Source organism: Cicer arietinum, chromosome 5 (assembly GCF_000331145.2).
Source record: "Cicer arietinum cultivar CDC Frontier isolate Library 1 chromosome 5, Cicar.CDCFrontier_v2.0, whole genome shotgun sequence".
NCBI lineage: Eukaryota > Viridiplantae > Streptophyta > Magnoliopsida > Fabales > Fabaceae > Cicer > Cicer arietinum.
This window is the reverse complement of record NC_021164.2, coordinates 59,405,688-59,418,614: the sequence shown is the minus strand read 5'-3', so window position 1 is coordinate 59,418,614 and position 12,927 is coordinate 59,405,688. Positions and strand designations below refer to the sequence as shown.

Sequence of the window (12,927 nt, the reverse complement as noted above, 5' to 3'; positions counted from 1 at the left end):
TATAGTAGTCATACTCATAGATTTGTCATGTTTAACAAATCATCGTACCATATCTATTTTGTATAACTATGACAAATTCCATAATGATTTCTTATTTCTTTCAAAACGTAATCGATTCCATTTAAAAATTAACAACAATACAATTTTCTTTGGTTTTTATGAAGTTTTTTTGTAAGTAACTTGTAAAAATTTATCCACACTTATACACTTACTCAAACAATTAGTATTCGTTCAACTATGATCCATAATCATTTCTTAAAATTAAGTAAGCGTACGTACTAAGGTAAAATAAAATATCGTTTGTGTGAGTACGGTGGAAGATAAAACACTAAGTGTTTTCATATTCTTTACATTCGCCTTTAAACTAGTCATCAATATGACATCGTTATACAAAATTTACACCACTTTAAAAGCGTTTCATTGACACCACTTTATTTTCTTAACTCGTTTACGCAGACAACCGACTTAAATATACTTCTGTCTCACTCGTTAAGTCTGGTGGCACTAAAACGACTTAACTAACGGTATTAAAAACTCACTTTTCTACTTGTAGATGTAAAATTATTTATACATATTATTTATTTATATGTTATTAATTAAATTAGAAAAATAAATAATTTCATAAATTAAAATTAAAGTTGTTAGAAGATTTTATTATAATTTCATGAGTATTAATTTTTTAATATTATTGTATTATATGTCACGATAAATAAAACATATCTTATCACTATTATTTTTTTAAAATAATATGAGTGATCAAAACTGTTGGATTTTCCAATATAGTGATGATCAATTTTGAAAGCTTATTTTTTAAATTAAAATTAGGCCATGTCTAGTGTGCATGACCTTAAACAGCAGAAGTAATGACCTTTTAAATACACGTGTGACTTATTTGTAAAGAGTCGATGATTATGTATTGATAACGTATAATTTAGTTTGCGCATGCAATTTAATAAATTTCTCTATGATGTCCAAATATCTTAACAACATTAACACTGAGATATGATTATATTTTTTATGTATATTAACATTTTTTTTAATGATGTGAATACATAATCTTTAAACATTATTTTTTTTTATATAAATAAAAAACTATTTTGTTTACTTTATACAAACGTTTAAAAATATACTAAATAATTTTTTAAAAATTTATTTTAGGTAGTCGCTTATCCGAAAAACGATTTCCTCTTAAATTGAAAAAATAAGACAATAGTGTAATATTTTTTCAATGAGTAGTATTTGAATAATAAAAAAAATCCTAATTTTTCAGTTTTTCAATTTGTAAATCCAACTTAATCCAGATGTAAGCGTTAAACAAAAATCCATATACCCGTTGACTTTAGCCATTCAGTGATATACCTTCAAATTTATAATTGAGGTTATGAATCACCATATTTTGGACTAAATATCACCATTTTATAAATCAAAATTCTAGTTTGGAACTAAAATTACAATAAATGTAGAAAAAGGACTAAAAAGTTTAATTTGAAAATTGGAAGATTGTTTAAGTGAATGTGATAAAAGAAAAAGTATAAAATTTAAATAATAATAAAATTAGTTTTATTGTGCAATTAAATCTAAATAAAAACATAGATATAAAAATTGTTGAGACATTAAACTTATTTCAAATTAGCGAATAAATTCAAAACAACTTTAACATAGATATAAAATTAAGTAAAAAATATGTTTTCATAAGAAAATTATTTGATTAAAAGAATTATATATATATATATATATATATATATATACCGGTGATGATGCCCACAATAACTCATCTATATCCATATTTGGAGCCACTTGATGACTATTCTACCGCGATTACGACTATCGGATGACAATTACCATTTTATGATTAGAAAGACACACATTCTACATTAGAGGGTGATAAAAAAATCACGAGTTTCCCCGATAACGATCATAACGGAAACCTTTTAAAAACTCAAGAGGAATCTAATATATAATGGAGACTTGTGGGGTATAAAAGTACATTGAAATTTAATCTTAAAAAATATCTTATTCTCTAATAAATTCTTACTTGATCATCGAAGTGTGTGTAAGTACACTCCTAACGAAGAGCTAGCAGTAAATATCATCTTCATTCTTCAATCATCATTCTATCACCGATATGAGAACTAAAATTATGTATTCAGTATTTAATAAAAAATATTTTATCAATATTAAAGTAAAATATAAAAAATAAATCCATTTGAAATTTTCAATTTAAAAATAGAAAATCGTTTAACTTATATATCGAGGATAATGGAGATATAACTATAAGGTTGAGTTAGGTGGAAAAGTTACATAATAAAATGATAAAAGATACATGAATTCGATGTTCACACTCAAATAAATACTAACAATATTAAACTTTTTAATTACTGCCGTAAGAAACTCTATCAACGGAAGCCTTAATAAACTCTACCAAGTTAATTTGTGTATTAGTTATAGCTTCTTAACTGCTCATTGTTTTAAGATGCTTTCGTTTTCACAGAAATAACGGTTTTTTGAAAAACCAAAACATCTGGCTTGGGAGTTGGGATAGAATGTCTCTCAATGTATCCTATCCTTATTTATAAGTTTTCTTTGAGGAATAAATTTATCCACAAATTTCTATGTAAAGGGATCCTGTCTCTATTTATAAGTTTTCTTTGGAAAATAAATTTATCCATAAGATGTTAGATGTCTAATGTACTCAACATATCTTGTAGCATTGATGATATTCCATAGAATTGGGAAATTTTGAAGTAATTTTAAAATATTATAATTATTTATAGATAACAAAGTAAATAAAAGTTCCATTTTAAAAATTTAAAATAACTATATCTCATTTTTTTACAATTTCAATTCACAACTGTGGTACATAGTGGCTTGATGATTACACAATCGGGAGACTTTTCCAAAAAAATAAAAGAAGGATTTATTTGTCAAATAAAAGCATAATATGGAAGTGAGTAATTAATATGGAGTAAACCACCATCCTTAAAAGTGTGAATATTTTCATTTTGGTCTTAACTTAACAATAACTTCAAATTAGTAATCGAATTATTAAAATAGTTTAAAAAAAATACAACTTACTATTGTAAAATCTATTGAAATATATAATTTACTATTGTAACAACTAAATTGCCTGAAGTTTTAATAATTTAAAAATTAATTTGAATTTTTTAATTAAGTCATAGATTAAACTGACAATATTTTATATTTTCAAATACTAAAATGATACTTTTACTCGATTAATATATGTGGCAATTGCATAAACTATTCATATTTTCTTTTTTTCATAAATTACCTCATATTTGTATGACAAATACTTACCAATAGATGATATATGGCTAATTGAAAATTTGTTCAGCCAAATTAATTGCATAAATTTATATATAGCTTATATATGCATTACAAGGCCCTAATCTCCCCCTATAAAAGAAGTCTCTCCCACCCTTATTTTGCATTGCAACCTTATAACTCGAAACATTTTCACACACTAAAAGGTAAAGTGATTGCATGGTAAGTGATGGAGGGTATGAAAAACATTATGACCAAAGCCAAATGCTCTTTCATCTTCATAGCCACTTTTGTTCTCTTATCTTCCGCATTGTCTTTAGCAAATGCCAAAACTCACAACCACGAATTTGTAGTAAGTTCTTTACTTAATTATTATTATTAATTTCTCTATCTAGTTAGTTATATATATATATATATTATAATATATATTATATATATAGGTTGAAGCAACTCCAGTGAAGAGGCTGTGCAAAACTCACAACACTATCACTGTGAATGGGCAATACCCCGGCCCCACTTTGGAAATCAACAATGGAGACTCTTTGGTTATTAAAGTCACTAATAAAGCTCGTTACAATGTCACCATTCATTGGTACTATTCATTATTTATTTATATATAATATATGTCAATTATTGCATTAACTTCATTTAATGTCAAACAAATGACTAAATTAAAACGATATGAGATGCAATACTCAAATATATAAGTACTTGATTGATATGTTCACGGATTTTCAATTTACTTAATATAGAATAGAATATTATCATGCCATGAATAGTAATCGCCAAAGTTCAATTCTACTTCAAATAATCAATCATACCATGAATTCATATAATTTATAATGCATCTAACAACAAAACGTGTAGTATTAAAATTTCATTTGACACACGTGTTCGAAGATGGGTCCCCACGGGGCAACAAATATGATCCATGTCCTAAACAACTATGGGGGACTTTCTCCCTCACCCCATCCATGCAGGGGAAAACTCTCCCTCCATAGGGCCCCAAATAGGATAATCTCCACTTACGGGTATCAATTGACATCCTTGCATGATCATGTCTTTTACGTGTGCTACTTGACACTAGAGGTGTTCAAAAAAACCAAAAACTAAACTAAACTGCCGGACCGAACCGAACCAAATTAGTTTTGAACTGAACTGGTTTAAGAACCGAACTGTTTTCGAACTGATTTTATAAAATTAGAATTGAATCGAACCGGTTTTTCAATTTAAAAAACCGAACCGAACCAGTTTTTTGTTAAGAAAAACCGAACCGAACCGGTTTTTATTTCAAAAAATTTGAACTTAATTTTTTTTAGAAGTAATTAGGGGTAATTATGTAAATTTTGGCCTATATGAACAAAAAAATTAAGTTAAACCAGTTCGGTTCGGTTCAAAATAATAAACCGGTGCACCACTTTTATAAACCGGTTCGGTTCTTTGAACTGAAAACCAGTTCAGTTCGGTTTTTCCAAACTGAATACCAATTCGGTTCAATTTTCAAATGGTTCTAGTTCAAAACTGAACTTTGCTCACCCCTACTTGACACCCCTTATCCTTCAAAAAAACCTCCACGATGAAGTTGATATCTTGCATCGTAGAAGGCAAGCGTAAGTCAATTTAGGCATACTATGAATCGATTCACTGAAGCAAAATTTACTTTAAAATAGTTTCAATGCATTTTTTTATGATCTTCAAAAGTGTTTCTAACATGCATATTATGATTGATAAAAAGAAGTTTTCTCAAATATTTTTATGATTCAAGACATAAAACCATCTAAACTAATCCTAGTTTTGAAATACATCGCAACACTAAATCTAAACTAAGAAAACATGCATTCGCACATATATATGATCAACAATAGTATTTAAATTTATTAAAAACATTAAGTAATCGACATAAATTAAAACAAAAAGTGAAGTCTATCTATAATGGTGTTATTGATTGTTCAAAACACTAAACATTTTCACAAAGATTTGTTGGTCAATAATGTTTGTTTTTTGTATGTGTGTTAGGCATGGTGTTCGACAAGTGAGAACAGGATGGGCAGATGGTCCAGAATTTATAACTCAATGCCCCATTCGTCCAGGAGGAAGTTACACTTATCGATTCACTGTTGAAGGACAAGAAGGGACACTTTGGTGGCATGCTCATAGCTCATGGCTAAGAGCCACCGTTTATGGAGCTTTAATCATTCGTCCTAGGGAAGGAGAGACTTACCCTTTTCCTAAGCCAAACCGTGAGACACCCATTCTTTTAGGTAATAATTAATTAATTAGTTAGTATAAATATCCTTTTGATCAATTTTAATTTATTATAAATAAAAAAAATGATTTGCTCCTTAAAACACATTTTAAGGATTCAAAAATTAAAAGTTTTATGTTGAAAAGATTAAAGTCTTGATAAATTGAGTACATCACTTTCAATATGATATTTTTATATTTATTTATTTAACATATGCCTTCAGAGCATTTGTTAATATTTACTCTATAAAATAATGTAATTACTCTTTAAAATAATGATCAAAACATGGAGGTAAGAAAATTAAGTTGATGGAAGCAAAAAGAACATAGAAATTATGGCTGTTTTTAGACAAAGATTATGTCGACAAATTAGTTAACGGTTAAAAATGATGATTATAGGGGAATGGTGGGACAGAAACCCCATAGATGTTGTGAGGCAGGCCCAAAGAACAGGGGCAGCTCCAAATGTGTCCGATGCATACACTATCAATGGTCAACCCGGTGACCTATACAACTGCTCTACCAAAGGTTTCTTACTTTCTTTATTTTGATTATTACATATTAAACATCCTTTAAAACAAATGATTCTACATTAAACTTGCATCGCATGCCTTGTTTTAATAAATTAACTTTATTAATAAATAAAAAAGTTAACTTTACAAATTGGGCTTTGCCCACTTTTTTTAACAAAAAAAAATTATTTACAAAATTTGACATAATTTAAACACGAAGTAATCATTAAAGAATTGCTTTTTTTAGAAAGAAAAAATGTCCCTAGAAAGTTCATATAATGTGAAACTAGGGTTGAGTATGTGCGTTGCACAGTTGAAAACCATTATTTATATTTAAATTAAATTTTTATTTTAATAGTAATATTATTACATAGTTTAATATATATACCGATAATATAAAATAATTTGACATTAATATCTAATAAAAATTATTTCTTATGTCATATTCAATATTAATAATAATTAATAATATACAAAAAATTGGCATTGCTGACTCAACTTATTTATATGAACTTTTATTATTTTCATCCTAAGTGAATTCATTTTTTTTTTGACAACATACAGATCGGTTTTATTAACCCAAATGTGAAATAACTATTGTATAACAATAAAAAAAAAAAAAGAGTAATTATTGGTAGATGGTATAATCCTAAACATAGTATAAGTAATCATGTGCCACTTGTTAACATTGATTAATAAAAATATATATTATAATGTGGAATTATATATAATTTTATATAAATATAAAAATAATATAATTTATTTGGAACTATAACAAAAGAGTTATGTTGTTTATAATATGATAAACTGAACTTCAGTTCTTAATATGAGATAACTGAATTAATTAATTATTTACATTATCTAAAACATTATTTTGTAATATGGTCTTTCAAAATTATTATTTATCACAAAAATGAATATTCAAGTAGTATTCATTGTTGTGATAAATTAATAAACGTCATTCATATATATTTGATGTAATATGTCATATATTTTAACAAATATCAATAGAAAGTAAATTTTAAAATTAGAGAATATTTAGTGTTCGATACTCCTTAAATATGATTACTTATAATATAGAGAACTTACGAAAAACTCCACAAAAAAAACCTTTTAGAATTAAATATTTCAATCGATTTAAAAAATTGTATGTCTAAGTTTTGAAGGAATATTATGCATTATTTTTAGTACAATAACAATATTTTTAATGATGTAAAGTATATAAATTCAATAAATGAGAATAAAGTGTTAAATTAGTAAGAAAGCAAATGCAATTTAAATTATTAGTGTATTAATATTTTTATTGATATGTTGGATACATCAATTTAAAACAAACTTCTAAACAATATATAGTTTTAAACAAAACATAATTTTTTTTATTAAATAAACAAATAAAATATGGATTAAATATAAAAATACATAAAAATAATAAAACAATAAACTAAATATAAAAGGAAAATAAATGTTTCATAAGGAATTGTGGCCATGAGATCTAATTTATTATAATGGAGAAACTATTATCATTTTACAAATATTTTTAAGAAAATTTGACTATAGGTAGTATATATTTGTTTGGTTTCACTCATATCGACTATATGTAGTATATAACATGACCAATTTAACTACGTATTGACAAATTATTTGCAAGACTCAAAGAATGTCGTGTTTAGTGGTAGCTTTCATAATTCTCTTACTCAAAATATGATACCTATAAAATGAATCATTTGCCTCTGCGAACACTTCACCAAGACGGGAAAACAAAAAATGTCATACCATAATGACGAACAAACCAACACCGAACTTATATGGGAAATCATAGATAAAATACGAAGAAAATAAAAATAAAAATATGTGAAAAACCACTTATTTAAATAGAATGAGAGAATAAAATGATTTAGGATGAGTGATTTCATAACAAAAATGACCCTACATCACCCCTATAATGAAAAAAAGAGAAAAAAGAAATTAAGATTATTTTTTAGTGGGAGGTGGTGGCTCCAAAGTCAACCTTTTATGACATGTGTCTTGACAAGCACCATTGTGCTCCTTGCACATGATTACTTCTTATAGAAAGAAAGATACACTCGACAAATTAATTAGGGAGAAATAATAATTTTTTTTTTTGTATTTATTTATTTTTTTATAAAGAATGCTTTGTATTATTAACTCATATAAAGTTGGAAGGAAAGATCCCCAACATCATACATCAACATAGAATGTAAAATGGGAGCAACATACTCGACTACAGTAATAGAAAAAGAAGAGGAAAAACCACATTGAGTTAGTGAATAAGCACAATTATATGCCTCACAAGGGGAGAAGCAGCTAGAAGTCATCCAAGTCAAGCCCATAAGAATGATGCATATGTCTTTCAGGGTAAGTAGTATGACCTTTTTTGATCATATTGAGGAGAGATCGAGAGTCAGTTTCAAAAGTAATTTTCTGAATGTGAAGATCACGCACTAGTAAGATGCCTATCTAATGCTCCCACATCTACGGAAAAATAGAGCTTCTAGAGCTAACCTTGCAGTAGAAACCTGTAATGAAGGAACCATTAAGGTCACAAATGAGACCACCAAAAGTTGATGCTCCATTATTAGTAAAGTAAGCTCAATCGATATTCATTTTAAGCTCACCCGACGATAGTTTGGACCACACTGAATGGGGTTGAAGATTGATTTTACTCAAATGTTGGTGGTAGATAGAGATATGAATGAACTCCACTTAGTTGATAACCTAATACCATATGTCAGTTTCCAAGATAGTGTGTTGAGAGAAAAACCAAAGAGTTACGATCTTTCTAGAGGAGGTTGACAAACCACCCTATAGATGAGGTGCCACGACCAAAGGGCCTAGCCAATATCAATTGTAGAGAAATTCCATTCAATCCAAGTGTACGTCCCCAAACTAAAAAAATAACTCCAAATACCTGATTGTATAGATCTTTTCCAAAACGGTTAGACCACATCACAATCTCGATGTACATGCATCAAAGTTTCAAGAGCAAGGTTGCATCAAGGGTAAGTCTTTTCCATGAGTCGTCTTCCAAAGAGTAGTGTGCACCCTAGCTGGTTTTTTCCAATTCCAAATTTCCTTGAAGAGCGGAATGGTACTATGAGGTTGGTGGTTCTTAGTAAGAACTGCATATTCCATTGTGATACTAAAGATAATGTTAGAGGATGATGTCCAATAAGCAAAGTTTGCATGACCTCTAACTAGAGGTTGAATAGGCCGAATGTTGTCAGGATAGAGCCTAATAGAAGACTATTGAGTTTGGTACAATTCCATAAGTCTTCCATGATGTAATCTGCAATATAAAAATTCTCTCCACCATTGGGAATAACATGAGAAATATTAGAGACTAACCTGTCACAATTGGAGATCCAACAGTCTTTCCATAATTTGGTACATGTCCTATCACAAATAATCCAATGAATGTTGCTATTAACTGAGGGCCAAACTTTACATATGGATTTCCAAGTTTGGGAAACAGTGTTTCGACTTTTCATATGGGGGTTCATCGACCCACAATCATATTTGGTTCGCACAATATCTACTCAAACATAAATATAGGGTTTATTTAAAATATGAATATTCCTAAAAACCAAGGCCACCCTCATTATTTGGTTTACCAATTTGTTCCCATAAAAAGAGATGAAATTATCAGTGTTAATTAGTACTGCCCCAAATAAAATTGCAATAAAGTTTTTCCGCTTCTTCACATATGAACATTGTGATCTCCAATGTTTGCATAACATAATCTGGAATGAGATTGATGGATGATTGGGCCAAAGTCATTTTACCTGCGAATAATAGAGAGTCAACATTCCAATTAGTATATTTAAATTTAATCAAATCAAGAATAAATGAAAAGGAATTCTTGTTGGCACTCTGGTGGAGCATAGGCGCTCTAAGATAACGCCCAAGGTCATGGGCAAGCTTTATGCCCAAAGTAGGACATAAATCATCCATCAACAACTAAAGCATTGCAAAAATCATCTAGCAACAACTTAATCATGTTTGCTTGGTCCAACAGAGCTTCTGCAATGAAAACAAGATCGTCAACGAAAAAATATGAGAGAATTGAGGACCAAAACCTCTCATAAACCGTAGAGGTTTTCAAATATTATAAATAATGAGTACAATCGAACAATACATCATTAATCATTAATGTACAATAATAAATAGATGGTTAAATTTTTTATTGAAATTGAGTTTTTGAGATAGCATTTATTTTAAAATTAGCGTGAGAGCAATTTTATTTTGACAAAAAATTGATATTCATTTCTTTTAAATTGATGAAAATCGCAAACATTACAATTAAAATTGCTAAAATGAATCTGGATGAATTTGGGAATAAATTCACAACGTTCAGATTAATAACATAAAATGATAAAATATCTATAAATGTGATAACATAATAAAAATATTGTATTCCACGTTCAAATATTGTTTCGATTAAATTTATTTAAAATAATTATTTAAATTTATATTATACATTTTTCTCTATTTGTCGACTCACATTTTTGTAACATCTATCTCACGTTAATGACCAAAAATAAAGTTTTTGGATATTGTATGAATGAAATTCAAACAAATATTTTTAGAGATTAAAACTGAAAAATATCATGTTTACATAGACAAAAAACATATTTAAATGTTTGGACTACGTTTTCCTTCGTCAATTAAAGTTTTTTTGCAACGTCTCCTTGACGTTAAGAACCAAAAATAATTTTTTTTTAATATTACAAGGATGAAATTCAAATAAAAAATTCTAGACAGACTAAAACCAAAAACTGTAATATTTACAAAGACAAAATACACATTTAAACCTATACTAAATTAGTATTTTTTTTTTATATAAGTGGATGTCTAAACTCATTTTTTCGGTGGAAATTTAATCTCCAAAATCAATTGGAGGATCAACCCAATCAAATGTTATTTAGATTATGGTAAAATCAAAGCAAAAATTGTCACAAAAATGATATTGTGTTAAACATTGATACATGTATTAATCAATTATGATAACCATAAAGTAGAATATACTAACATGATTAAAAATGCAGGTACAACAATTGTTCCGATACGTTACGGCGAAACAAACCTCATTCGAGTAATCAACGCAGCACTGAACCAACCACTTTTCTTCAAAATCGCTAACCACAAACTAACTGTAGTTGGTGCTGATGCCTCTTACCTTAAACCATTCACAACCAATGTCCTTATGTTAGGACCAGGCCAAACCACTGATGTCTTAATAACCGCAAACCAACCGATTTCTCGTTACTACATAGCAGCATCTGCTTATCAATCAGCTCAAAACGCAGCGTTTGATAACACTACAACCACTGCTATTCTCCAATATTACAACTCAACCAAAACTAAACCGATCATGCCTTCACTCCCTTCTTTCAATGACACCAACACCGTTACTAAATTCAGCAAAAGGTTTAAAAGCCTAAAAAAAGTTGAAGTCTCCAATGTAATCGACGAAAATCTACTTTTTACAATTGGTTTAGGACTCCAAGGGTGCCCCAAAAATTTCAGGGAAAGAAGGTGTCAAGGTCCTAATGGGTCACGCTTGACTGCAAGCATGAACAATGTCTCTTTTACCCTTCCAAATAATTTATCCATTTTGCAGGCTCATTACTTTGGAATCCCAGGTGTTTTCACCACTGATTTTCCTGCTAAGCCTCCAGTGAATTTCAATTACACCGGAAACGTGAGTCGTCCTTTGTGGCAACCTGTTCCGGGGACTAAAGTTTATAAGTTGAAGTTTGGATCAAGAGTGCAGATTGTGTTGCAGGATACAAGTATTGTCACCGGAGAGAATCATCCAACTCACCTTCATGGCTATGATTTCTACATTGTTGCTCAAGGATTTGGAAATTTTGATCCTAAGAAAGATTCTGCAAAATTCAACCTTGTTGATCCACCTAAGAGGAATACAGTTGCTGTACCTGTTAATGGTTGGTCAGTTATTCGATTTGTTGCTGATAATCCAGGTACATTTTTATTTTTTCAATTTTGTTTTACATCACTAATAAAAAGCTGAGTTAAAACTATTTTACTCTCACATACAATGATATATAATTCATTATTTTCTTATGTCATTCCACTTTTGAAGTGGTGATATGATATAGAAAAATTAGTTTACACTTTCAATGTATGTATGTCCATTTGACTCCTTATAATTTTGCCACAAAATTTAATGAGTTAAAACATTAAGTATTTTACATTTTTCTTTGAGAATTTCCTTCGAGCAAATCATTTGATATTTCATCTTATATTAGTGGCTTTGTTTAATGTTGCGTGTGTATTATAGGTGCTTGGATTATGCATTGTCACTTGGATGTTCACATCAATTGGGGTTTGGCCACTGTGCTATTGGTAGAGAATGGAGTTGGGAAATTGCAATCCATAGAACCCCCTCCAGCAGACTTGCCTCGATGTTAGGATAATCAAAATCATATAAATTCATCAAGGCCAATAATAAGGCTCTTAATTTTTATTTAGTTTGGAAGTTGATTTGTGTTACTCTGCATTTGGGTAGCTTTTATGTTTTATGTATCTTAATAGTCACAAATCTCACTAGGTAAATTTTTCCCTATAGTTTATGTTCCGAATGTAGTGGAAGTTTTATTATAAAAAAACAAGTATATTGAAAGTTTTGAATATATATGTTATTTCTTGTGTAGTTTTATTATCCGAGTTGAATCGAAGAACCCTACCTTGTAGAGGCAAATTATAAGGTGTGATGTTTATGGATAATAAGCATTATTAAAATTTACAAATTCCTCTAAAAACTATCCATATATATATATATATATATATGTGCAGAGAAACTATGAAACACAAAAATAGAAAGCAGTCAAATAGACGACTTTTC

At 28.9% G+C, this 12,927-nt stretch overlaps 1 protein-coding gene across 1 annotated transcript; it reads left to right on the top strand.

The window, feature by feature from the left end:
- Positions 1-3,448: 3,448 nt before the first annotated feature.
- LOC101510384 (laccase-12-like) lies at positions 3,449-12,735 on the top strand. Its single transcript, XM_004500465.3, has 6 exons — positions 3,449-3,634; positions 3,723-3,874; positions 5,299-5,543; positions 5,926-6,054; positions 11,105-12,043; positions 12,364-12,735. The coding sequence occupies exons 1-6, from the start codon at positions 3,512-3,514 to the stop codon at positions 12,492-12,494; spliced, it is 1,719 nt and encodes a 572-aa protein (XP_004500522.2). The 5' UTR covers positions 3,449-3,511; the 3' UTR covers positions 12,495-12,735.
- Positions 12,736-12,927: the final 192 nt, after the last annotated feature.